The following is a 25,220-nucleotide window of genomic DNA, read 5'->3' on the forward strand; positions in this document are numbered from 1 at the left end:
ACAGTGGATCCAAGCTGGTGTGTGTGTTCTGGCTGTAATTTCACCCCTTTTCCCCTGCAGGCCGGAGGACTTTCCCCAGGAGTTACTTCCCACAGGAGAACCTGTTCCAGCTCGTCCCTTCCAGCAGAACCAAGAGCTTTACTGGGGACAGCAAGCTCAGCACCCTGCAGTATGATGAGTACAGGCCCAAGTGTTGGAACAATTGTGAAAAGGGTCTGCAGGCCTTCAGCACCTCCCCTACGAAAGCCAGGAACTGTGAGTGAACCAAAGCCCCGAGTGCCTGAGCTCTCAGCAGAGCTGGGAGCTGGCACAAAATCGAGCTGTTGTCACCTGCTGAGTTAGTGGCCATCAGCTAAGCCAGCCGTGGGTAAACTTTGATTGCACCCCCACCACGAGGCACATTGCACCAGCCTCTGTCTTATGGGGAAGGTTTAGTACAACACCCTGTGTCTTACCCTGGCTCTGGCTGAGAGCTCTGTGGGGTTGCAGATGATTTTTTGTGTGCTGGGCTGTCAGTGTGGTCACACAGCAGAAGGCTTGGGAAGTGGGAGCAAGTGCATCCAGATTTTCTGTTCCTTGTCTTACACTGCTGTCACCCAGCACCCAAAGATGGGCTTGCAGGCTCTCTGCTATTGCAGGACTGCTCATGATAGAGAAGCTGGTGCATTTTGAGCCTGCTTAGTGATGGATAACATCCTAGAAATGGCCAGTGAGATAAAACTCCTTCCTGGTCCCTGCCTAGGTTGCTGCTCAGCCGTCCTGTATTCTGCTAAACATTCCCACAGCAGAAGGGAAATTCCAATGTTGGCTAAGAAAACACTTTTTAGAGGAAAGACTCTTAATGAAGTAGGACTTTTCTGGGATTTGTTTCAGCTTTATGCTAATGCAGGCTGGGAGACATCCCCCCCCCACACCAATAGCACCAGTGTAGTTAAAACTGGTTTGTCCTGGTGCCCCTGGGAGAGAGTGGCTCGCTGACTGCCCTGTACTCTGTAGGGTCAGGGGAACCCTGATGCTGAAGTCTCCCTGCTGTGCTCTTCTCTCAACCCTCTCCTCTCTCCTTCAGCCCTGCAGGCACCTGTGAACTGGAGGCTGGGGAAGCTGCTGGGAAGAGGAGCTTTTGGGGAGGTTTATCTCTGCTATGATGCTGACACTGGGCGGGAGCTGTCAGTGAAGCAGGTGCCTTTCGACCCTGACAGCCAGGAGACAAGTAAAGTGAGTGCAAGGGCAGGGCAGCTCCTTGGGGAATTGTGGGCTGGGGGTAGAGGTGTCCATGTCCCCAGAAGGCAGAGTGTGGAGGGAGGGTGCTGTTTTCCCTCTCTGGAGTAGTCCTGAATGGCTTGTGGCACCAGTCACAGCGCTCTGGTGACTTCTCTGCCTCCCATTTCCTTGGTTACCCTGGCCTGCTTTGTGTCAGGTATCATCTCTTGGAGATTCATCTGAATTTTCCTTAGTTTTGTCCTTCTTGCTCCCTTCATCTTCTCTCCATTCTGCTCAGTGACTTCGTTGAAATATTTCCAGAAAAACTCCTTAAACACTAACAACAACAACAACAACAACAACAACAACAACAACAACAATAATAATAATAATAACAATAATAATAAAACTACCTGTCTCAAAGCCAAGCCTTGACTTTCTCCTTGCCTTTCCCTTAGGGCAGTGGTCCTTATTTCTAAGCCATTGTCTTCGTGGGCAGCTTCACAGCTGCTACAAAAACTGTGCTCAGCGTGGTGCAGTGTTTATATCTTGTTCCCAAAGACACCATTCCCTTTGATCAGGAAGCCTGTCTGGTTTGTTGCAGGAGGTGAATGCTTTAGAATGTGAGATTCAGCTGTTGAAGACTCTCCGTCACAACAGGATCGTGCAGTACTACGGGTGCCTGCGGGATCCTGAGGAGAAGAAACTCTCTATCTTTGTGGAATACATGCCAGGGGTAAGTGTGGTTCCTGCTGGAGATCGTCCTGAGTGGCAGAAAGCAGATTTGGAGTTTCCTGGACTCTGGTGAAAGTTGTATCTGTCCAGCTGAGCTGCTTTTCAGCTGATGAACCAAACCAAAGCAGTGGGTGCATCCCTAAGGCTTGGGAGAGCTCAGGATGTGAGTCAGATGTCGTGCTGAAGCCCCTCAACAAGCACTGGGTGAAGTGAAAAGCCTTGCAGGCAGGTTTTAGGTTTCAATCCTGAAGCAGGGTGTGTTCACAGGCTGGAATCTGAGCTTGGTGAATGTGGGACATGGTCCAGATCTTGCTCCAAACACTGTGGCCTGAGCCCATCCTTAAGTATTTACTGCAAATCCCTGCAGGACAGGCTAATAGTACAACTGCCCAGCCACAGCTGTCACCAATTATTTGTGGCTTTCAGCACGTGTGTATTAAAACCAGTGGTATTCACTTAGATCCTCTGTTGAGGACAGAGCTTTTTGTGGGTAGCATTATCCTCTTGTGCAGGAGTGGCTTCAGTTTGTGGCTTTGCTGCTATAGGGTGAAACAGCCACGAGGAAAAAGATCAGAATGCTTTGAGGGTGTTTAAGCAGGGGTTGGAGAATGTACATGGGAGAGTTGAGCATCTCTTTGTGTTTGGGAGATTGTGAATTACATCAGCCATTAGACTGATGGTGTAAAACAGCATAATGCTATTTACATTGCTGGAGGATGTGTTCTCCTAAGTCCCTTCTGTCCAGCTGGATTCGTTCCCCAGAGTGTGGGAGAATAATCTCTTGTTTATACAGAGATTTATAAGGTCAGAAGGGACAATTAAGTCATTTGGTTGCAAATAATTTTGGTAAGTAAATGGCTAGAGGCTCTGAATGCATCTTGCATGTGAGTGATTAGGTGGACTTCCAAGCCCTGTCCTCCCTCTGTCCCTGTGGGCATCTTGCCTCCAGGCCCTGCCACAAGGCATGGACCCAGAGCAGTAAATCCTGGGAATTCCAGCAGTCTCCTTGCTGCTTATTCCACAGCGTGCTGATGTTTGTTAGCAGCCAGGAAACCAGCATTTGATGCTGGGGCAGTGTCCAGCAGGGCTGGAAATTCAGTGTTTGTTTTTTTAAAATGATAAAGTCGAGCTCTGACCAAATACAGATTGACTTTGCTGCTGCAACAACAGCTCCTTTGACAAAAGCAGCTCGGGGCTCTGGTTTCCAAGGCCAGTGGAAGTGAGGGAGTTCCCAAACCTTGCAGAACAGCAGCTCTGCAAAGCTGGGTCTGGCCAAGCTTCCAGTCTAGGACATTCAGCTTGGCAAAATCTTCACAGGGCCAAGTTTGGGGGCACCCTTAGGCTGCCATTCTTAACACAGCCCTCAGTTAATGGCCGACTGTAGTTTCTGTCCTGCCCATAAACTGTTTTTTAAATTATGCTTGGATAACAGAAAGGACCACAGGCCTCAAAGAACCAGTTTCCCCTTCTTGTTTAATATCCCCTCATCAGGGTGAGGGAGGGCAGGGTGAGAAATCTATTTTGGTTGTGGTGAGGGATTGTACCCTGCACACAGGTTACATTGAGAGGTCATTCAGAGCATCTTGGGTGGATTCAGCAATGCTGAGAAAGGAGAAGGAGAGGCCCATCCACAGGATCACCACCAGCCTCAACAGAAGCCAGAACAGTAGCTGGGCAGAGCAAGAGCAGAGATGGGTGGATGTGGAAAGGCTAATGCAGTTTGATGGGCTGGCTTGGAGCAGGGCAGCTGCTGTTCCCAGAACAGGACTGGCAATCCTGGGTCAGCCCCAGAGCTGCAGGACAGGCAGAAACAGGACGAGTTTCCCCTCCCACTTCCCAGCTAACCTGAATGCTGGAGGTAGAGCTGAGTGTGAACCCCAAATCTGCCTCTGGTTCATCCCTGCTAAGACCCAGCTCTGGCACAGTGAGACACACCCATTTCCAAGTAGCCCAAAAATGCAGCTAAAACAGGGGATCAACCTGCTGCAGATGATAAATGTCTGCACCTCTGCTTCCTTTCCTCTTTGATCAATACCATCAAACTGGTATTTATACCAGTTTGAGCCTGCATGTCTGGCTCAGAAATTCAAGGACTTGCAAATTATCTACCCTTGGTGGTCTTGTTGCAGCAGTCCCTTGTGGGGCTGGCTGTCCCTCATAGCTGTAGGGGTTCCTTGCTGTGCAAAGTTTGGGAGGAGGTTTTCAAAGACTGATTCAGTATCTTGACCCTGAAGAACTGGCTCTCTACAACTCCCTGAAAGGAGATTGTAGACAGGTGGGGAGTTGGTCTTTTCTCTCAGGTAACAAGTGATAGGAAAAGAGGACATGGTCTCAAGTTGCACCAGCAGAGATTTAGATTGGGTATTAGGAATAATTTCTGCACTGAAAGGGTTGTCAAGCATCAGAATAGGCTGCCCAGGGAAGTGGTGGAGTCACCATTGTTGGAAATGCTAAAAAACCACATGGTTTCATGGTGGACCATGGCAGTGCTGGGGTAATGATTGGAATGGATGGTCTCAGAGGCTTTTTCCAACCTTAAAGATTCTATGAATCAAATTAATCGAGTTGATCTTCTCACTTGAGTTGGAATTCCTCATCAGTTTGGTCCTTCTCAGTGAGCTGTAGGTGACACCCCTCCAGCCACTAGAGGGGGAAGAAGGTCTGTGGTGGTGGCAGGAGGAAGCTCTGACAGGCACCTGCATCTCCCCAGGGATCTGGGACAAGTCTTTGCTCTGTTCAGCACTCAGTGGATTTCTGCCGTTTCTACAAACAAGATTTGGGGGTTTTTTTTAAGCTGGAAGATAGAGTGGCCAGGAAGGTTTAAGAAGTTGCTGTGACATGATGGTTTCTCTGGTCCTTAAGGTTGGTGTGTGCTGTTTCTTTGTGACAGGGCTCAATAAAGGACCAGCTAAAAGCTTACGGTGCTCTGACCGAGAATGTCACACGGAAGTACACCAGGCAGATCCTGCAGGGAGTCTTCTACCTACACAGCAATATGATTGTCCACAGGGATATTAAAGGTGAGTGGATGGTAGAGAGGCTTCTGATTTCTTGGGTTTGTTCAGCCCAGTCTCCCCCTGCCCTAGTACAAATCCCTGTGCACAGCATAGAGCTGGGATCTGCTATTTTGAAGTATTTTTGCCCCTGCCCTTCATCAGATTGAACCGTGAAAATCTTGAGCAAGCAGCAGAAACCAAAATCTTGTGCTGTTTTCTCTCTCAAGGGATTTTTGTTAACTGCCCCTACACGTCTGCAAATCTGTTGTAACAGCCAGGAACTGAGAGGCTCTGGCATTTGGAAAGGTGTGATGCTCCTTTCTGCTGTCTGTGGGTGGGCAGGATAATCTGCTGGTCCCCATGCACTGCTCATTTTTGGGAAGCCTGCTGAATGAGGGGATGCTGGTGAGAGTCAACCCTCTTGGAGAGCAGCTGCCTTAGGAAAGAAGGATTTGAAATAATGCTGAGTCCAGCCCCACCACAGCCCTTTGGGCTCCCTCCTGCCTGTCTCTGCCTGTGCCCTTCCTGCTCTCCTCACTGTAGCCACTTCACTTGCTGCTTCATTTCTTGAAGATCTTGTCTTTGCTTCTCACCCCAGGTGCCAATATTCTGAGAGACTCTGCTGGAAATGTGAAACTTGGAGATTTTGGGGCCAGCAAACGCATCCAGACCATCTGCATGTCTGGGACTGGGATTAAATCTGTCACAGGAACACCGTACTGGATGAGCCCCGAGGTTATCAGTGGAGAGGGCTATGGAAGGAAAGCTGATGTGTGGTAAGGAACGCAGTAAGAACCCCACCACTGCTACTTAAACACTCCTTTTGGGAATGGGAGCAACAGGCCTAGCTAGTAGGAAGCAGGGCAAAGGATGGAAAATAGGAGATACATGTTAGGATCAACTGTGCTGATATCCAGAGGAAACATGTTGTAGCTAAGTTCCCAAAACAGGAGCACTCAGAATCACAGCTTGCTTTTGGAAGCTCTTGCCTTGTGTGAGTCTCACATCTAGCTCATCCCCATAACTGCTTTTTAATTATGGAAAGCAGGTTGATAACAAAGCTCACTAAAAGACCTGTTGAGTTTTGGTGGCCCAGATTTTGGGTTTCCTAAGCCCAGTTCAGAGGCTCAGGGGATCTTCAGTGGCTTTCCCAAATCTGCTGCTGGATGTTTGCTCAGGCACGAAGACAGCCAAAATCATTGGCTGCTTGTGAATGTTTTGATCTGTGGAAGATGACAGATGGAACCTGGAGGAGTTGGGATGGCAGTACTGATCTTCCCAGTCATATGAGGAGGAAGCATCAATGTCTTCCCAGGGTGCTTTCTGTTGGGTCACCAAGCAAAGAGGATCAACATAAAATAATCCTTCCATGTGAATGCTATTGGGTGGGAAAGCCTAGAAAGTCCTTAGCAGGTGTCTGTGTAACCTGCACTACCTGCACTGGCTGATGGGAGGCAGAGGTTTAATTTTTAAAATTTTTAGGATCAATAGGATAGGTTTAGGATAGATTTAATTTTTTAGGATCAATTATGCATAGAGGTGGCAGAGTATCTCTGCTGAGACCAGGATTCTTGAGCAAGCTGAGGGAAAGCTCTCAGGCTCTTTCCTGCTCATCTCACAAGTTCCTTCTCAGGTAAACCTCAGAGATGAAGTTGGATGTAGGAAAACATTTTTTATTCTGGCTCAGCTTCCCTGGGAGCTACATGCTATTGCTGAAACTGTGCTGTCTGAAGCTGTGCATGGGTTTCCCTTCAGGGGATGCTTCAGTGAGCTTTTGTGAGACTTAGTATCTGCCAGTTAACTTAGTGTCTCCCTGAGCTTTTACAAAACTTAGTGCCTGCCAGTTAAAGCGGGCAGAAAAGCCACCAGCTTTAAGGTCAGGCTGATGCATTCACTCCTGCTGTGGCAGTGGAAGGTTGAGTGCCAAGGATCTGTGTGAGCAGGGGGCTTCAGGGGAGCAGACATTCCAGGGGTACGTGCCCATCTCCTGCAGGTTTGCTCCCTGCACAGTCCCTTTAGGCAGGGGCAGTCCCAGAGCTGCCTAGGCTGGAGCTGCAGTCCCTCACTCTGTGCTTGGCCTTGCTGCAGGAGCGTGGCCTGCACCGTGGTGGAGATGCTAACGGAGAAGCCGCCCTGGGCAGAGTTCGAGGCCATGGCGGCGATTTTTAAGATCGCCACGCAGCCGACCAACCCCCAGCTCCCCGACGGCGTCTCCAGCTCCTGCCGCAACTTCCTCAAGCAGATCTTCGTGGAGGAGAAGCGGAGGCCGACGGCCGAGGACCTGCTGAGGCACCCCTTCGTCAGCTGCGGGCCCTGAGCGCCGGCAGCGGGGCTGGGCAGCGCCGGCGGCGGGCTCGGGCCTGGCCCGGCCGTCCCGTCCCGCTCGCCGCTGCCTCGGCCCCGCCGCGCTGTTGGATTTCCAAGCTGCGCTCGGGACTGTCGGCGCCGGGAATTCGGAGCGAGGGATTCCCCGGCCCGTGCGGGTGCTGGACCACGTAACCTCCCTGCCGCCAGCGGTACCGGGGTCGCGCCCCCTCGGCAAGGAACTGCTGTCCTGGGGGAAGGGTGGCAAGCGGGAAATGTCCCCCCAGCACGGCGGCGGGGCTGGCGGCATCCCCAGGACCACCGGGGGAATCGGATGCTCGGTGGCCGTCACCACCTTTCGCAGAGGGACAGACAGGGCTTCAGCCAAGCCGGAGGAGATGATCCTCAGACCACAGAGTCGGGGGGACCTGGGCGTCCCCGTTCTCGAGGGGACCAACCCCGGCGGAGCAGCCGGCGGGGCGGCGGTTCACACTGTCCTGTGCCTTACGCGGTTACAATCAAGGAGTGACGCTCGGCTCGGATCTGGTGCGAGGATGCAGCAGCCGTGTTGACTTTGCCTTGGCGCGTGTGTGTGTGCGTGTGTGAGTCTGGGAACAGGGGGGTCCTCTCGGGGTGCAGGAGGTCTCTGCGGGGAACACCCGCGGACGGATGCCCGGGACCCCTGCCACGGGCTGAGGGATGGTTAAAGGGTGGTGGGGGTGGGCAGGGCTGAGCAGCAGCCACATCCTGCTGGGAGCCACCAGGATTCAGGGGGAGCTGAAGGGAATCTCAGCAAGGACAGTTCTGCTCATAGCCACAGTTCTGCTGAGCCGTGCCCGTGCTGCTGCGCTGGGGCTGGAGGGATGCCATCGTGTTCTGGAAGTGGAGCTGCAGGGAGAGCCCTGTAAAACCCAGGAGAGTGCCTAAAATTAGGCAGAGAGGACTGTTGCTTGTGAATGTGGGTGTGTCCTCCTCTGGGCATCTCCTCCTTTGTCCCTTGTGGACATTCCCAAGTACAGGGAAGGGAGCATCACTTCCATGGTATTGCCCAAGGGGAGCAGCTACAGGACAATGGAGCCTCAGCCTGGGAAAGAGGAGCTGCAGCACTTGAGGGCAGCTGGAAGCAGATTCCTTCCTGCAGTAGGTTTGAAGTTGTATGAGAAAATGTGCCAGTCAAAAGCAGAGCTGGGCTACCGGCTCTGACCAGCACTACCCCGCTGGAAAACCTGGGCAGGAAGCACGCACAGAGTCCCTGGAAACTAGCTAATTAATTAATCAATCAGATCTGGAGGGTTTGGGATAAATTATTTGCACCATCCCACCTCCCCCTTCCCTGCTGCATTAGCTGTTTCCACTGACTCAGCAAAGGATTCAAAAAGCAGTTACCAGGAGGTTCCATCCTCAGGCCAGTGTTTATTTTAGACACCTCAGACACAGGTTCATTTTAATGCTGGTTGTCAATTAAAATGAAAAGCATTGCTTAGACTTAAGAGGAAAGTGACAAATTGGTTGTTTGTGTGAACACAACATTGAATTCTTCCACGTGGAAGAGATCAAGACTCTGCACCGCTGGTTGTGGTGGTGAGAGCACGTCCATGTCCTCAGCTCTGACCAGAGAAGCAAGATTTAGGAGGTTGCCCAGTGTAGCTGTGGATGTCCCATTTCTGGAAATGTTCAGCATCAGGGTTGGATGTGGCTTGGAGCAACCTGGTCTAGTGAAAAAGTGTCCCTGCCCCATGGCAAGGGGTTGGAATGCGATGAGCTCTAAGGTCCCTTCCAACTCAAACCATTCAAAGGTTTTATGATTTGGAGAATTATTTCAGTTTTTTAAAAATAAACACTGTCTTAGGGCAAATTAAAAGAAATACCTAAAAAATTCCCTATAAATTTGTCTGAAAGCTACTGAGGCCGTTTATTACCAGGCAAGGTTCCAGGGAAGCTGGGGGGCAATGCTGGGGGTTGTGTCAGTCAGCCATGCTGGTGATGGGCAGCTCCCCATGGGGAGGGGGAAAAGTCTCCCTTTGCTGAGGGGAATGAAGAATTTTATTCTGTGAATAGGACCAAATCCATCAGTCTGGTCAGTAATATGGGATGGATGGAAAAAAACACAAGGGAAAAAATAATCAGCGTTGTCCGGGAACAGATTTGGCAGAAGAGGGTAACAAAGTGTGTGTTCACCAAAGCTAAAAAAAAAAATCAAAACCATTTTTAAGCTGTTTTCTCTTTTTTCATTAAATCTGGTTTGGGTTTCCTCAGCCCTTCAGTGATGGGTGGGTGGGTGTTTTGCTTTTTTCCAAAGATTTGAGAGCCAAAGGGGGCTCCTGGCTGCCCCAAAATGCTCCCAGGGCCCTCAGACCACCTAAATCCTCCCGTGGATGGATGTGGTGAGTGTGAATGTGTCTGTGTGTGTGTGTGAGTGTGAGACACTCCTCAGGTGCCTTTGCCTTTCTGGTTTGTAAAACCCTTGCAGTGTTGTGATGTACAGAATGGAACTAGGAAAAGCAAATGGAATAATTCTGCCATGTAAAGTCATTTTCTGTTTCTTTGGTTTGTTTTTATTTTATTTTGCCTGTAGCAGGCCCTGCGGCTTTGCCACGTGTCCATGGAGAAATGAATTCCTTTGGGGGTGGACTGGGGCAGGACATTGGAGCAGGCTGTCCAGGAGAGTGATGGAATCACCATCCCTGGAAGTGTTCGGAAGGCGTGTGGATGTGGTGCTTGGGGAGGTGGTTTGGTGCTGAACACGGCTGGATTCAATGATCTTGGGAGGTTTTTTCTAACCTTCATGAATCCATGAGCCTACATTTCTATTGCCTGTCCCCTGCTCACCAGTACGGCCCCTTCCCAACAGGGCAGTTCCCAGCATGGGTGGGGGGCACGGGGGACACTTGGTGTGACCATCCTGGGGACAGGGAGTGACAAAGATTTGATGTTCCTGGGTTTTTCTGGAGCAGATGGATCTGTGCAGCTCTCTGAGCTGACAGTTCTGCATGTCCCTTTCTCCTGACATCTCCCCTTGGACTCCAAATGCACAGGCTTTTGTGCTTCTAAACTCAATTCTCATTTATTTATTTTAAAATTTTGAGTCTTTTTCTGTATTTCTATTTCATCTTCCTTTTCCCACTCCTCCTCCTATTGCCCCATTTGCTCTACCCTTTTCATGCCCCCACTTTATTCCCTCTCTTTTCCCCTCTCTTTTCCCCTCCCTTTTCCCCTTCCCTTCCCCCCTTTTCTCCCCCTTTTCTCCCCCTTTTCTCCCCCTTTTCTCCCCCTTTTTTTCTCCCCCTTTTCTCCCCCTTTTCTCCCCCTTTTCTCCCCCTTTTCTCCCCCTTTTCTCCCCCTTTTCTCCCCCTTTTCTCCCCCTTTTCTCCCCCTTTTCTCCCCCTTTTCTCCCCCTTTTCTCCCCCTTTTCTCCCCCTTTTCCCTCCCCTTTCCCTCCCCTTTCCACCCATTTCCCTCTCTTTTCCCCCATTCCCCCCCTTTCTCCCCCCCTTTTCTTCTTTTTCTCTTTTTTCCTTTTCTCCTGCTTTTTTCCATCCTTTTTCTTCTTTTTCCCCGTTTTTTCCTTTTTCCTTCCTTCCTCCTTTTATTCCTGCGTTTTTCCCTTGTTTTCCTTTTTTCCTTTTTCCCTCCTGTTTCTCTTGTTTCCCTTTTTCCCTTTTCCCCTCCTGTTTTTTTCCTCTTTTTGACTCCTTTTTAATTTTTGTTCATCTTGGTTGGTTGGCTTCGGAGACGGAGCGCGGCTCAGCTCGAGGGGCGGGGCCATGCAAATGAGGGGGCTGGGGATGCAAATAAGCCGCGCACTGCCTCGCTCAGTGTATGCAAATTAGGGGGCGGGGGATGCAAATGAGCCGCGCGTTGCCCCACTCGCTGTATGCAAATGAGGGGGCGGGCTCATGCAAACGAGGAGGCGCTCCCGTGAGAAGATGGCGGCGGCGGCGCGGCGGGCGCAGCTGGTGCTGGGGCATTTGGCCGGGGCCGCGCCGGGCCCGGGGGCCGCCCCCAGGGCCGTGCCCTGCGCCGGGGGCCCCCCGCGGGCCAGCAGCCCCGACGACGTGGTGGTGGTGCACGGCCGCAGGACCGCCATCGGCCGCGCCCGCCGCGGCGGCTTCAAGGTACGGGCCGGGGGATCCTGCCCGCCTGTCCCCTCTGGGGCGGGGTCCCCACAGGGGCTTGGCGTCCCCAGGAGGAAAGGAGTTCCCCTTTCTTCGCCTCCCCTCGTTGCACGCCTGGGTGTTGGACCCCCGCTGCTTGACCCCCCCAGACACCGCCTCGGAGCTGCTGTGTTCTGGAAGAGTTTAAATCCCGGCGTTTTATGATGGGTTTAATGCTGGGGGTGGCATTCCCCAAAGGAGTGGGGCATTGTGCCCAGGGGTCCCCAGCTGTCCTGGCAGCCCGGGCACCCGTCACAGTCCGCTGTCACCTGCCCTGGCACCCTTCTGGAACCTGCTTCTGTGGCATCCACAGAGTCCTGAGAAGAACACGGTGCCAGGCTGACTCCAAAGGGTGCTCGTTCCTTGTCGTCCTTCCTAACACGTCTGCTCATGCTGGCGGTGCTGCCCACCAGCTAAGGTGTCACCCCTGCTCGTTTCACAAAATAAATAGAGGGGCTCCCTTTGCTGGGTCTTGTCACATAAATCTCTGTAGCTGTGTGATTTTGAAGGCCCTGCAGCGCATGTTCCTATAAATCCAAGGAAGGTGAGAAAGCAGCACGTGTGTGTTACAGGGCCTGAAGGAAAGCTGGGGTAAAAACATGCAGGTAATTGTGCTGTGGTAGGAAAACAACAACCACTGTGAGCTGAGAAGGAGAATAAAAAGCTGCCTTAGCACCACTGGCCATCCCTCTCAAGTGCTCTGAGGCTGAACTGGTGACAGGGCACTTAGTGGTGTTCACTGGTGGTGCTGATCCCCTGTGCTTTTAGGACACCACACCCGATGAGCTGCTGGCTGCCGTGATGACAGCTGTCCTTCAGGATGTCAACCTCCGTCCTGAGGTCCTGGGAGACATCTGTGTGGGTGAGTGACAGCCTCTGCCTGGAGAAACTCCTGGTGTGGACAGCTGTGTGGGACAGGCTCCTCCTGCCCTGTGGGATGTTACATCCCCCTGGGGAAATGGTTTCTTCTCCCTCAGGGACCCCTGGAACTCCTGTCATGTAGTCTGACCCTTCCTTCCCCTTCTGACCCCATTGGCTGTGTGCCAGCTAGCCCCTCCCTCAGAGACCCTAAGATAAAGGGTCCCCTGTCCCCCGGGAGCTCTCTCTCTCCCGGGACATCAACCTGGAATAAAGGACTTGCAGCTAAAAGGGTAAGAGAGCCTCTTTTGAATCCTTGTCCTGTCTTTCTTGATATAATCCTATTAGGCCTGAGAAGGGCTGAGCTAGCTGAGACCCTTGGAGGGATACAGGATTGTATCAGTGGGATACAAGTCTCATGGGGCTGGAAGGGGTTGCTGTGTAGCATTTAGGTTTTCATGCCTGTCCTGTTGATGGTGGGGCTCTCATCTGGTGCTGGGCAGTACCGAGCTGTGGTGATGGGAACATCCCTTCAATGCCATGAGGGAATGCAGCCAATTGACTGGAATTGTGTCTTTGCACTCAGGGAATGTGCTGCAGCCTGGAGCTGGCGCCTTGATTGCAAGAGTTGCACAGTTTCTAAGGTAAGCCCTAAGCAAGACTGAGGTTCTTCCTCTCCTCCTTGGGCCATGGAGTAGTGCAGGGTCAGAGATTGCAGTGAGGCTCATGAACTCCCAGGAATTACAGCAAATCACCTTTTACCTACAAACTGGACTTTGATCGAGCTCTCAGAGAGTGCTGATGGCAGAGACAGGGAGGCAGGTGAAGCTGTTTACTCTGTTTGTGCTGCCTGTGTTGGGCCTCTGAAAGGCACATGATGTTTTGTGGGCTCCCAGCTGCTCTGCCTGTGAGGCTGCACCTCTCTCTGCTGTGTCTGGTTCCAAAACCATGGATGGGCTCAGATCTTTCTGTCATTGCCCAGTGCTGTCAGTGGCTCATACTGAGCTGGATCCCAGATTCCAGATATTTTTGCTGGATCCCAGTTTCCAAATATTTCAGTCAGTTTCTGTGGCCATTGTTTACTTCTGTCAATCACTGCACAGGTACCATTTTAGAGAGGTGCAGTCACAGCCTGCTGTAGTTATGAATATTACAGAGCTTTTTCTGTCCTGGGTCAGAGCTCAGGATCTCCAGGGGAGGGCCTTGCTTACAGAGCATCTTCTGAACACAGATCCATGGGGAAACAGCTCTTAGAGTCACCTGTAAATGAAGTGATGAGATTATCTTTGAACTTTGCTTTCCCTTGGTGCAGGACCAAATAGATCAAGAAATGGCTAAAGGGAAGGTGCCTAGAACTTGAGGGTTAAAGTTTAATCAAGTGGATTAATGCACTCTTTAGAGCCCTGGGTTGTTGTTGATTTTTATCACTGAGTCTTTGCCAACGCTGTCTTGTTTTCCAGTGGTATTCCAGAGACGGTGCCGTGCTCCAGTGTGAACCGGCAGTGCTCCTCTGGGCTACAGGCCATTATCAACATAGCTGGTAGGTGTTGTGGGCACTGGCATCAGAGTCAACGCCTGTCCCACCACAAGGGCTCATTCCTCCTGTCCTCCAGTCTTCTCTGAGCAGCAAAACAGTGATAATGTCTTGTGCTGTAGGGAATTTTCAGTGTGGTGTTAGCGAAATACTTTTACATCCTTGAGTGGCCGAGTTTATCCCTAGAGAAGTAACTTGATTTTCTGGGGATAAGTTCCACCATCACCTTCATACCAGGCAGCTTCCAGAAGGGTCCCTGCAGTTCTCTGTGTCCCCATGTTAGTCCTCAGCCCCATCAGCTCCTTGGCCTGGCTCTCACTGTGGCAGGCAGGAGGGTGAAGAAATGCACATTTGGCTGTAGTGGGTGCTCAGGTGTCTGGAAGCTGCAGCTGGGCTGGAAATGCTTTTGCTCCTGATGACAGTAAGAATATTTATGCACTGCTGTTACAGGTGGCATCCGAAATGGATCGTATGACATTGGCTTGGCCTGTGGGTAAGGAAGTATTTTCATAGTGCTTGCTTAGGCTTCCTGAAGGTAACACTCTGTGCAATAGCCTGCCATAATGAGCTTTTTAGCTAATCTCCAGTTAACTAGCCTCTTGAAAGACTAGCAGCTCTCTTGGATGAAGAAATTAATATCCTACGTGTGCTAATGAGTGTTCTGCAGACTTACAGGGTCTGTTCTGTGCTGAACAGATGAGCTATTTTGTGCTTCCTAACTTCACCAGCAATGTTTATTTTTGGAGGATTATGTAAACATTAGGTTGGTTTTGGGGAAATACTAGTGACCACATACACATTGACTTCAGAAGAAGTGGAAAAAAAAAACCCTATTCAGTAATCCTGAGGGTAAAATACTGGGTTTCTCTTTTTTTATAGCTTGATGACTCTAATCTTTCATTAATTCTTCCTGCACACAGTAATGTCCCCCAGGATGTTGTGCTTAAAGGGACTCTAAGCATTTACACCCCTGGGTGTGCCAGACACTGGGTTTTGTTGTGGGAAGCTGTGTGGCCTCTGCCCTGCAGGGACCTCCATGGACACATACAATCCATGAGTTACAAACAGCTTTTGGGAGCTGGGTTTATCCAAAGTCTTACTCTTCCACAGAGTGGAGAAACCCTGGATGAAAACATAAAAGACAGTAGCTGGGGTTTCTCTTACTTAAAACTCCATCCTATGCCTTCCTTCAGGAGCAGATGTAGCTGAAGTCAATGATGGAGTGTCCCATCTTAGAGCCAATTTAAATTGCTGACAGCACTTAGTACAAGCTGCCTTACTTTCTGCTTGCCTTTCATTTTCCAGGAGTAGTTTCTTTGTTATTTATCCTTCATGAAGACATTTGTGTGGTGCAGAGTAGAATTCAAACCCTCTTCCCATTGTAGGCTTCATAATCTAGACTGACCTTACAAAAGCTCACAAATCTTAAGTGATGACTTTGTGTTTCTGCAGTAAATTGGAATATCTTCAATGTGTTAATTCATCTGTGGGTTAAAGATTGCACCCTGTGGGATCCCTGTCTGAAATTCTTTGTGTTGCGAAACACAAATGGTGCAACTCACTGAAATCCCTCTGCCATGGTTTGCTCAATACTTCTCCTTTTCTACTGCCAACCTGTTCTTAAGATCTGAGTGATATTTTTGTGTCTGTTGACAATCTCACTGAGAACTCCAGCCCTTGAACCTCATCATGTTTAAGGATGAATGTGCCAGAATCGTAGCAATTCCTTCCTAGCTGTGGAAACACAAGAAATTAACTGCTGACATTGGTATCCTGTTTTAGTGAAGCAAGAACCAATTGAATCTCACAATCTGTTTTCATTTCATGATAATTCTTAAATTGGTGATTAAAGAGCTTCTGCCTCAGCCAGTTCCTAATTAGCAGCTGCGTTTTTGTGGGATAATAGGAAAGCATGTTGTCAGGATACTGAGTTTTGATCACTCTTAATGGAGCTATTCAAATGTTTCTTGTGTTTAGCGTGGAAACCATGTCCCTCAGAAGTGCAAATAACCCTGGTGATATCAGTTCCAACATGATGGATAACCCCAAAGCTCGAGATTGCCTTATTCCTATGGGGTAAGTCTTTCCCTTTCCCACAGTTTAAGGGTTTTGTAGATGCTCTGTCTCCTCAGTGACCATAGTTACAAATCAGCCTGAATGTGGTGAGTTTGAAGCTGTGTGTGTTGGCATCCTTGGTTGTGGTGGAAGATTAATGATGTGAAATGAGGGGAAATCACCAACTCTGTCAAAGATTTTCTTGTCTTAAGATCAATGGCTTGTTGAGCCAGGAGAACAGATTTGAACCTTTTTCTTGTTCTAGATTTGATTCAGGATTAGCCTCTGCCAGCAGTTCTGAGTTGAGAAGGCTTTCAGACTAAAGCCATTGCTTGTACCTGGTCTGATCTTAGTAGAAGCCAACTGCAGCTCCATTAGATGTATCCGTGGATTAACTCTGTGATGTTTTTTTCCCCAGAATAACCTCAGAAAATGTTGCAGAGAAGTTTGGGGTTTCCCGGAAGAAGCAAGATGCCTTTGCCTTGGCTTCCCAACAAAAGTAAATGCTTTTTTTTTTTGTTAGTCTTTATGGGGGTTTTAACCTTTTAGTTAAGAAACAAGTACAGCTAGAAAACACACTTCTACTTCTGGTGAAATGTTGTCTTTCAGTCCTTAAGAGTAAGCAAAGAAGCTTGAGAGGGTCAAAATTCAGTTTCTGTGCAGGGTTGTGTGTGATGAGGGAACTGAGTCCAGAGCTGTACTGGCACTGTGTGGCTGACCTTACTCAAGTATCACTGGGCACATAGACCCTGAACAGTGAGTGCCCTGCTTGTTTCAGCATCCAAAGGTCCCTGCCATGGCAGTGGGGGTGGAACTGGATGATCTTCAAGGTGCCTTCCAACCCAAACCATTCTGTGTTTGTGTGATAGCACCTCAGGGAGGTTTCTGGAACGAGTGTGTGGTGAGGTATTTCCATAGTGGCTTTGGCTCAGGATCACTGGAACCTGCACGTGGGAGTGGCAGCAGAAGGAGCCTTTCCCAGGAGGGAAGAGTTGAGTGTGGCTGTTTGGAGAGAACTGCTGAGCTTGTGAGAAGAGTGGCTTGTCCTTGCTGCAGGTGTTTGGCTCTGAGTGAGCCCAGTCCTATCTGATAACTCCTCTTGGGTTAAATCACTGCCAAAGTCAACTGACCCCGGAATCTGTGGGGCTACACTGGCAGAGCAGTGGCAGTTTCTGCCATCAAAGGGTTAAACTTGCTTTCTGAGCTCTGTTTAAGCATCAGCCTGGCCCAGTTATTTATCTAACACAGGAAGCCACTGCACAGGGTAGTTAACCTTTAAATTCCGGCCCTGCTGCTCAGGGAACTTGGCATGCCAGCCTTTCTCACTGCCATGGAACTGATAACCAAAAGGGTATGTGAATGTGATCCTCAGGCTCACATGAGGCGAGGGGTGACTTTCTGGCCTTGGTCTCAGGATATCTGTGGAGTTACTGACCTGTCCTACAGCACTTTGCTCCAATTCTAGCTTACCTGTGAGCATTGAATATTTTCATTTCATTTCAAAGTGATGAAGGGGTAAAACAAGCTTTTAGTCTCCAATTTGTATTCTCTGTGAAGGATTTACCTCTGGAAGATAAATCTAAACAAGCTCTGCTTTGAAGGCATTTCAAATATCTTGTTGATAGGAAAGGTCAAATCTACATGGCTTGGGGTAATTTAGGTTTAGTTAGTTGTATTCTGCCTGGTCATGACAGTTGTTGACTGCAGCTACTTCAAGGTTTATTTACTCTCTTACAGTTGTGATGAACAATTACCCCTGAAAAAATAAAACACCATCTTGGGGGCTGGTGGTGGTCAGCCAGGCACAGAGGTGTTGATGGGATCAGAATGGGGATCTTGCTCTGGAATGAGTGATCCTGTGACCCAGATTTGGGGACAGTGCCCATAATGTTGATGTGGAGGTAAAAAAAATTTGTCTTCCCATGAACAGAAATAAGAATTTGCCTGTTGTCTTGACCACCACTCAGTGACGATGTACCAAATCCCACCTTAGTTCATTCTCTGTCTAACTGGTTTCCTTCACTTTAGTTCTCCTGCAGTTCAACTCCAAAATATTTTAATCTTTCATACTCTTTTTTTTAACCAGAGCAGCCAAAGCTCAGCAGATGGGACTGTTTAAAACCGAGATTGTTCCAGTGAAGACCACTGTTGCAGATGACGAGGGCAACAAAAAAACAATCACTGTGCAGCAAGATGAAGGCATCAGGCCCTCCACTACACTGGAAGGCTTGGCAAAGCTGAAACCTGCCTTCAAAGAGGATGGGAGCACTACAGCAGGTCAGCTCAGCTGTTCCATTTGTGCTGTCCCTCTGGTTTCCCTGCATTTACTAGAACAAAAAGCATCTTAATAGGTCTCTTCCAACAGGGAATGCCAGCCAGGTGAGCGATGGAGCAGCTGCTGTTCTCCTGGCAAAGCGCTCCAAGGCAGCGCAGCTGGGGCTGCCGGTGCTGGGCGTGCTCAGGTCCTTTGCTGTGGTGGGGGTCCCGCCCGATGTGATGGGCATCGGGCCGGCCTACGCCATCCCTGTGGCTGTGGAGAAGGCAGGTGAGAACCTCCTGGCACCCAGGCACTGCTGGGCACAGGCACATCACACTCCTTGCACTGAGATTTAAGGTTGTGTTATTCAAGCGTGTGCAGCTGCTGGCTGCAGGAGCAGTGAAGTTAAATCTGAAACCTTCAAAGAGGTCCTGCCTCAGATTGTTGCAACATTTTTTTCTGAATTCATTGTCATTCACTCATCTTTGAGAAGCTCGGGAGTAAATTCCTGCACAGGTTCAACAACAGTTGACACGTGGCATTTGATTTAATGTTCACTAAATGCTGTTTTCCCTTCTTCATTTTGACCAGTGTGTAGGGGGTGGGGCTGTGTTTGGTTTCTGATGGTTTTTTTTCTCTTTACAATTTTGTCATCTTACTTAGGTTTTTTACTACACTCATTGGGTTAAACAGCTTTGGTATCTGATGAGCTGATTTAGCCTGGGCTGGCTACAGTCACATGCCCACCTGTAGCTTTATCTTTCACTCTCCAAACACCCTTCAATCCTTAATCCCTCTGCAGAGAAATCACGCTTAATCTGAGGAAACTTGGCAGACTCAGTGACACAGTGCCATGAACTGTGATGTTTTACAGTCTTTAGACACTGCTGTACAGAAACTTGTTCAAGTTCACATGGAGCTGAGATTCCTCTTTTTGAGATGGAGTAGAACTGGAATTCATGGAGGGAGGCTGTCAGGAAATTACTGTCTTTGATTTAGTCATGAGGCAAAAATATCTCCTTTTAACTCCTGACTTTTCTGGCCCATAGGTCTGACTCTGAATGACATTGATATATATGAAATTAATGAAGCCTTTGCAAGCCAGGTGAGTGAGCATCATGTTTGTGTTGCTGCATTGCTTGGCAACTGAGTGTATTGCAGCTTGGTCTCCAGGTTAAGATTTTTAACTTGTTCCACATACTACATCTTCAGCCAAATGTTAATAACATGTGCAGGCTATTTTCCTTCAAATAAAAATGAGCAGGGCATTGCTTATTCAGCTTAATAGAAAACAAAAAGTCCACTAAGTAAGAATTGGCTATTGTACTCTCACACCAACTTGCAACATCTGTTTCACCAGGGCTATGATTTATTGTCAGGTTGTGTGTCTGAATGTGTGTGGGCTCAGTTTGAGATGAAGTGGACAGTTTTGGCTCAATTCCCTGTGCCTTGCAGCAGTTTCAGTGCTCTCCCCTGAGAACGATGGTCTGTGTGGAGTCAGGCCTCTGACCTGGATTAGGAGGAGAGCTGAGAACTAAGGAACACAGAGCATCTTCATGAACTCATTCCCTGTGTCTTTCCAGGCTGTGTACTGTGTTGAAAAGCTGGGCATTCCCATGGAGAAGGTGAACCCCCTGGGAGGAGCCATAGCCCTGGGACACCCCCTGGGCTGCACTGGTGCTCGGCAGGTCGTCACTCTGCTCAACGAACTGAAGCGCAGAGGGAAGAGGTGAGTGCTGACCATCAGTCCTGGCCCCACACCTGCTGCCTGTGCAGCTCCCACAGCTCAGGGGTAACCAGTTTGGGTTAGGCTTTCTCTATCCCTTGGATGAGGTGACTGTCCCCTTGTGGTTGAGCTTTCTCCATCCCTTGGATGCGGTAGCTGTCCCCTTGTGGTTGAGCTTTCTCCATCCCATGGATGCAGTAACTGTCCCCTTGCAGTTAAGCTTTCTCCATCCCATGCATGGCTTTGAACCTGAATTCCCTGGGGCTCTCCTAGCGACACAGGAGAGCGGTAGACAGCTCAAATTTATTGTGTTCTCTATTTTTTCCCCTGGATGATGTAAACCTGAGCTGTATTTTTTCTCTTTCCTTAACTCCACGTGTTCTTTATTTCAGAGCGTACGGAGTTGTGTCCATGTGCATTGGGACTGGCATGGGCGCCGCGGCCGTGTTCGAGTACCCGGGGAAGTGAGCTCCAGTGCTGACAGAACACCTCAGCTCACTCTCTGCCTTCCCTAGGCAGAGCAAGTGATTCCCACTGAAATCAAGTGGCTTCTGGGATTTCTTACTAGAGCTACAAATTTTAGCAGAAATTGTGAAGTAGAATTAATGGTGCAACTATGTGAAGAAGGTGAGGAAAAGCCAAACTGGCGCATGGCTTCCTGACATGAGAAATTAGCTCAGCTGAAATTCAACTACTGGCCCTTGTGTGGTGATTATGAATTAATATTTTTAATTTAATTGATCTCTATTCTGTGAATATTACCAGAGGGAAATAGTTCATGGGACAGTATTTTTGTATGACAAATTGGCAGAAAGAGTCACTCAAAATGCAGACACCAGTCCACAGGAGAAGACTTTTCCAGCATTTCCTTAAAAGGTTTCACCATTTTGTAAGGAGTTTAAAAGAGCTTGTTTTGAAGCAAAGACTTGACATTCTTGCCTTTAGAACTGTGTCTGTCCTAGCCCAGTCAGAAGTTGTCTGTGTCTTAAAGACACTGGAGGAAGGGCTGTCGCTCACTGCTGGTGGAGCTGCTCTGAAACCTCCAGTGGGGGAAAGTGGAAGGACTGGGACATAATTTCCACAGGAAATGCCTGAATGGAAAGGTTCTGTTGAAGTGCTAGAAGCCAGGATTTGGATGTGGCCATTCCTTCTTTTACATGTCTGAGTATCAGTTTGTGTGACTCCAAGCACAGTCTTCTGCTTAATCGTATTTACTTACCTAACATAAAGCAAATTGCAGCATTACATTTACTGCAAGCACTACATGAGCATCAGTGACAGCTCAGTCCTTCAGTGCTAATACAAACATGTTCCATCTTGTCTTTTGTCATCCCTTATTTCTTCTCTTGTCTGAACAGGAAGATAACTGAAACTCAGCTTGAAAAAGAAATGTACTCATTGCTGCTTTAAATTTGTAACAAACTGATTTTTCCTGTCCTGACTTTTGTTTTTGCACTTAATAATACAATTGGGTTCTTGCAATACATTTGTTTCCTTTTTATGATGATTTTTAGTTGAAGGTCATGATGAGTTAGAGCTCTTTGATATTTTCCCAATCCCATGCTGTAGCCTGTCTCACCCAGCAATCACACAGGCTGTGTGTTAGAGCCAAAAAATTGAATTATTTAGAGTGGATAATGAGCCATTAACAAAAGCCTTTTATTTAAAAGGAGTGGAAAATTTAACAGACTCAGAAGTGGGAATTCCAGCGACCTTTAGCTAAAATAATACTAAAATAATTTAAAGAGAAGTGAGAGTAAATGGGAACCATGTGGGGGGAAAAAATGAAAAGGAAGAAGGGTTCCTCCCTCTGTCACTGAAGGAGATGTTCTCAAGGCCCAAGCATGATGAAACACACAGGTTGGTAATTTTCCAAGGAGACCAGGGAAAGTTGGCTCTTCTCCTTTTCATGTAAGGCACTGAGAAAACAGCCTGGGGAATGCTGGCCTATCCACCAGTTCTTGCTTTTATTATGTGTCAGTGTCCATTTTAATGTCAAACAAATAAATGAGGCAAAACAAAAGCTTCTTTAAGGTATGAATAGTCTTTAGCTGTAATTCAAGGCATGCTGGGCTCTGTAGAGGGCTTTGGCCTGACTTCCACAGCTGCTTTGCAATTTTAAACCTTGTTCTGTGCCTAAGGCTTATCACAGCAATAAAAGTAACAGTACAGAGTATGATTACGACTGGTTAAGGTACCAGGAGACTATCTTCCCTAATTTCCTGAAAACCTAAATTTTCATTGTGCTAAAACTCCAGTCCCAACTAAAACAACAGAAGTAGATGAAAATACAGGCTCAGCTGATGGCACATCTGCATGCAGCCTGTTACCTTGACATTTGTCCCACATTGTCTGCTCAGTGCACCTTCCCACGCTGCACTCCTCGCCCTCTGAGGTGCAGCTTGCAAGGCTTCTCTTGCAGCATTCCAGAAATGGTCACAACAGCTTCATAGTCAGAGTTACTCCTAAAAAAAGCACAGCAGTAAGTTCAGTTACAGCTACGAGCAGTCCTGTGTTTGGAGAGCAGATGAAAAGGGGAGAATGGTGTCCTAAGAATGCTCCAAGTCATGAGCACAGGTCACTAATGTTAGTGCCAAATCCACAGGGCTGTGTTCCACGGGTACAGTACATGGTCTTTGAAAAGAATGTTCAGGTCTGTGCCTGAAGACAAGGGATACATGTTTGAAAGAACAGAATACCATCCTACTTGTGAAATTCTGTTCTAGGTGAATAAATGAAATGAAGCTCTGCTGGGAGCAAGCACCTGCACTGCCTTGATGTGGAAACTCCTCCCTGTGACAAAGTTTGAAGGGAAAAGTTTCTGTCACTCTGCTCAAACAAGGGGCAGTCAGTGGAGCCCAAATTGTAAATTAACATCAAACAGGTTACAGCAACTCTAGTTTTGCACCAAGCTAATAATTTGCCCCAGGCTAATGCCACTCAGTGTTCCTGACACTCTTCCTGTGAAGGACTTCTCTATGTCCAAGTGCCAGCTGTTCTAAGGGCCTGAGGCAGATGCCTGTTCTTCCAGACTGTCTTTGGTTTTTCCTTCTCATAAAACAATTCCCCTGCAGAAAGACCACTTATTTGGGGAGGTGAATTATTAAAATCACCTCACACCTTGCATATAATTATCTCCTAATGCCACACTGATCCCACACTCTGCTGTGAGGGGAATCCTTCCTACGGAGCCCCACAGATGAGCTGGCTGCTATACTGCAACATCTTTGCTTTCTGGTATTTCCATGCATTTTCAGCCATGCTGATTAGCTGATTTGTCAGACAAAAGGAAGTCCTTCAGGCATATTCAGCAGAATTCCAGAAAACTTAGGCAATCAAGAGCCTGGGGAGGCTTCTGGTTCACCACGCTCCTCTAAGTAGGGACAGTTTAGTGCAGCTGCTCAAGGTTCCATCCCACTGCAGTATCAGTAGCTCCAGTGATGGAAATCACTGGGTTGTGTTCCAAGGAAATGGAAGTTATGACAATAACTCACCTACAGTTTGCTTGAAATTTCCCTGTCAGCAGTTTTCAGAGCTCACTAAAATCACTGGGATAGACTTATTTGAATTTCCTGCCACCATGTGATAACCTCCAAAAATAAGTTCTAATGGAAAGGTTTTTTTTTTTGAAGGAGTTGCATCTCCCTAATCAGAACAAAAAAATTAAAGTCTTTGGGTCATCATAGGATATTTTGGGTTGGAAGAGACAGTAAACCTCATCTTGCTCCAAGATGCTTCCCTGCCCTTGCTTTCCTGCCCTGGGCAGGGAAACCTTCCACTAGGTCAGTGTTGCTCAATGCCTCATTCAGCCTGGCCTTAAACAATTCCAGAGATGGGACAGCCACAGCTTCTCTGGGCAATCTGTGTCAGGGTCTCACTATCCTCATAATGCAGAAGCTCTTCCTAATGTAACCCTGCCCTCTGGCAGTGTGAAGCCATTCCCCCTTGTCCCAGCACTCCAGGCCTTTGTCCTTTTCAAGCTCTCCTGGAGCCCCTTTAGGCACTGGAAGGGGCTCTGAGGCTCCCCAGAGCCTTCTCCAGGCTGAACAACCCCAGCTCTCTGGCAATAGCACAGTTTCAGTCCTGTTAACTGTACCTTGGAGCAAAGCTGATCTGCAGAATCTCTCTGGTAGGCGCCTCCCCTTCACGTGCCTCCAAAATGCCTTTAGTTGGGAAGATGGAAAATACTTCCACAGCCTTAGGCTGTTTCTGTTCCTCTGCAGTGGAAGGGGCAAATATCAAACACAGCCATCCAAGACCCTCTGTGTGTGTACAGCAAGTGGCACTCATGGCAATGCACCTCTTTGCTGAACAACTAATAAATCATGTCTCACACCATCAGCAGGTTTCTGTGCATGTGCCCAGACTCTGCTCCATCTTCTAATCAAGGGCAGTCAGCAGTGGTCTCCACATTGAAATAATCAGGCCCTGATCATCTTTCCTCTGGAGCCCATCTGTTAGTAACAGCATTAGGCTCATGCTTAAACTAAACCCATGAGGAGCCACTGCTTCTTGTTGCCTCTCAGGACTGATTTATAAATGAGCAGAGCATGTTCAAGAATTAAGAGGGCTGAGACTCAATCTTTTGGTTAGATGTGGAGTAACTGCTGAAATCAGTAGTGGTACAATAATGTCAAAAAGGGAGGGAAAAAGCCCACAGAAGTGAGAACAAAAGCAGACTGTGTATGCTTGCACCCAAGATCATCTCATACTGCCTCCATACTGAGTGCATACAGTCTGAATAAATACACTGAATAGTGACACTCTGTAACAAGGAAATCAATTGCAAAACCAGGATACCCAGCAAAGCAATCCAGCAGCTCCTGCAGCCGCTCTGGTTATACAGGAAGACATGTTCTGTCTTGGTCTGTGCAACAAAGCAGGTCTGGAAATCAACCACGTCACAGGAGAGCTCCAGGACTGGAACAGTGAGGAAGGCAGTCACTGGGACCACCTGCAAAACAGGGGAAACAGAAAAGAGAATACAACCCATCTCATTTTTATGGAGTTTTAGTAGTTCCTGCTCCAGCTGGATCATTCTTAACCCCAGCCACTGAATCAAGAATCATTGTTCTGTATTCTTTCACAACAGAGTCAATTCAGCCTCGAGTGAATTAAGTTGTTGCTTGTGTGTTACTTTTTTGGGACAGGTTTTCAAACCAGACACTGTGGTCTTAATGAAGTAACACGGAGTGAACGTTCTCATTTGTTTTTAGGGTTTTCTGTGGAGCTGCAGACATTACAGCATCTCCTGGTCCCTCAGGACTGTATATGGCCCACTGTGAGTCACTCAGTTTGTGCAGATTGCCCAAGATTATGATTCAGTTGACTGTATCTTAGATATGGTGCTCAGTCTTACACAGGTCACGCCTCAGAAATACCTGGTATGAAAAGAAAATAG

The 25,220-nt window shown here is 48.4% G+C and overlaps 3 protein-coding genes across 5 annotated transcripts in view; 2 read left to right on the top strand and 1 right to left on the bottom strand.

Annotated features, from left to right (window-relative positions):
• The window catches only part of LOC134560542 (mitogen-activated protein kinase kinase kinase 3-like), a 77,834-nt gene extending 68,056 nt beyond the window's left edge, over positions 1 to 9,778 (top strand). For both annotated transcript variants that reach the window (XM_063416656.1, XM_063416666.1), the window contains exons 12-17: positions 61 to 255; positions 1,067 to 1,215; positions 1,805 to 1,936; positions 4,826 to 4,955; positions 5,530 to 5,707; positions 7,020 to 9,778. In XM_063416656.1, coding sequence (XP_063272726.1) covers positions 61 to 255; positions 1,067 to 1,215; positions 1,805 to 1,936; positions 4,826 to 4,955; positions 5,530 to 5,707; positions 7,020 to 7,248 — 1,013 coding nt within the window. In that variant the 3' untranslated portion in view covers positions 7,249 to 9,778. The remainder of the gene's footprint in view (positions 1 to 60; positions 256 to 1,066; positions 1,216 to 1,804; positions 1,937 to 4,825; positions 4,956 to 5,529; positions 5,708 to 7,019) is intronic.
• A 1,298-nt stretch (positions 9,779 to 11,076) lies between these two features.
• ACAA1 (acetyl-CoA acyltransferase 1) lies at positions 11,077 to 21,303 on the top strand. Its single transcript, XM_063416702.1, has 12 exons — positions 11,077 to 11,350; positions 12,158 to 12,251; positions 12,834 to 12,891; positions 13,708 to 13,787; positions 14,232 to 14,274; positions 15,759 to 15,857; positions 16,255 to 16,335; positions 17,923 to 18,113; positions 18,202 to 18,381; positions 19,143 to 19,198; positions 19,677 to 19,822; positions 20,212 to 21,303. The coding sequence occupies exons 1-12, from the start codon at positions 11,132 to 11,134 to the stop codon at positions 20,285 to 20,287; spliced, it is 1,323 nt and encodes a 440-aa protein (XP_063272772.1). The 5' UTR covers positions 11,077 to 11,131; the 3' UTR covers positions 20,288 to 21,303.
• The window catches only part of DLEC1 (DLEC1 cilia and flagella associated protein), a 33,847-nt gene continuing 29,338 nt past the window's right edge, over positions 20,712 to 25,220 (bottom strand). For both annotated transcript variants that reach the window (XM_063416688.1, XM_063416678.1), the window contains 3 exons: positions 24,620 to 24,773; positions 23,916 to 24,036; positions 20,712 to 22,284 (listed from right to left, as the gene is read on the bottom strand). In XM_063416688.1, the coding sequence (XP_063272758.1) occupies positions 22,176 to 22,284; positions 23,916 to 24,036; positions 24,620 to 24,773 (384 nt within the window). In that variant the 3' untranslated portion in view covers positions 20,712 to 22,175. The remainder of the gene's footprint in view (positions 22,285 to 23,915; positions 24,037 to 24,619; positions 24,774 to 25,220) is intronic.

This window comes from Prinia subflava, chromosome 1 (assembly GCF_021018805.1).
Source record: "Prinia subflava isolate CZ2003 ecotype Zambia chromosome 1, Cam_Psub_1.2, whole genome shotgun sequence".
NCBI lineage: Eukaryota > Metazoa > Chordata > Aves > Passeriformes > Cisticolidae > Prinia > Prinia subflava.

Bases quoted from the DNA above. Each gene is read 5' to 3' on its own strand.
- ACAA1 (XM_063416702.1), top strand. From the start codon at position 11,132: ATGCAAACGAGGAGGCGCTCCCGTGAGAAGATGGCGGCGGCGGCGCGG. The intron at 16,336-17,922 runs GTAAATGCTTTT...TTTTTTAACCAG, and splicing joins GCCTTGGCTTCCCAACAAAA to AGCAGCCAAAGCTCAGCAGA. The intron at 19,199-19,676 runs GTGAGTGAGCAT...GTGTCTTTCCAG, and splicing joins ATGAAGCCTTTGCAAGCCAG to GCTGTGTACTGTGTTGAAAA.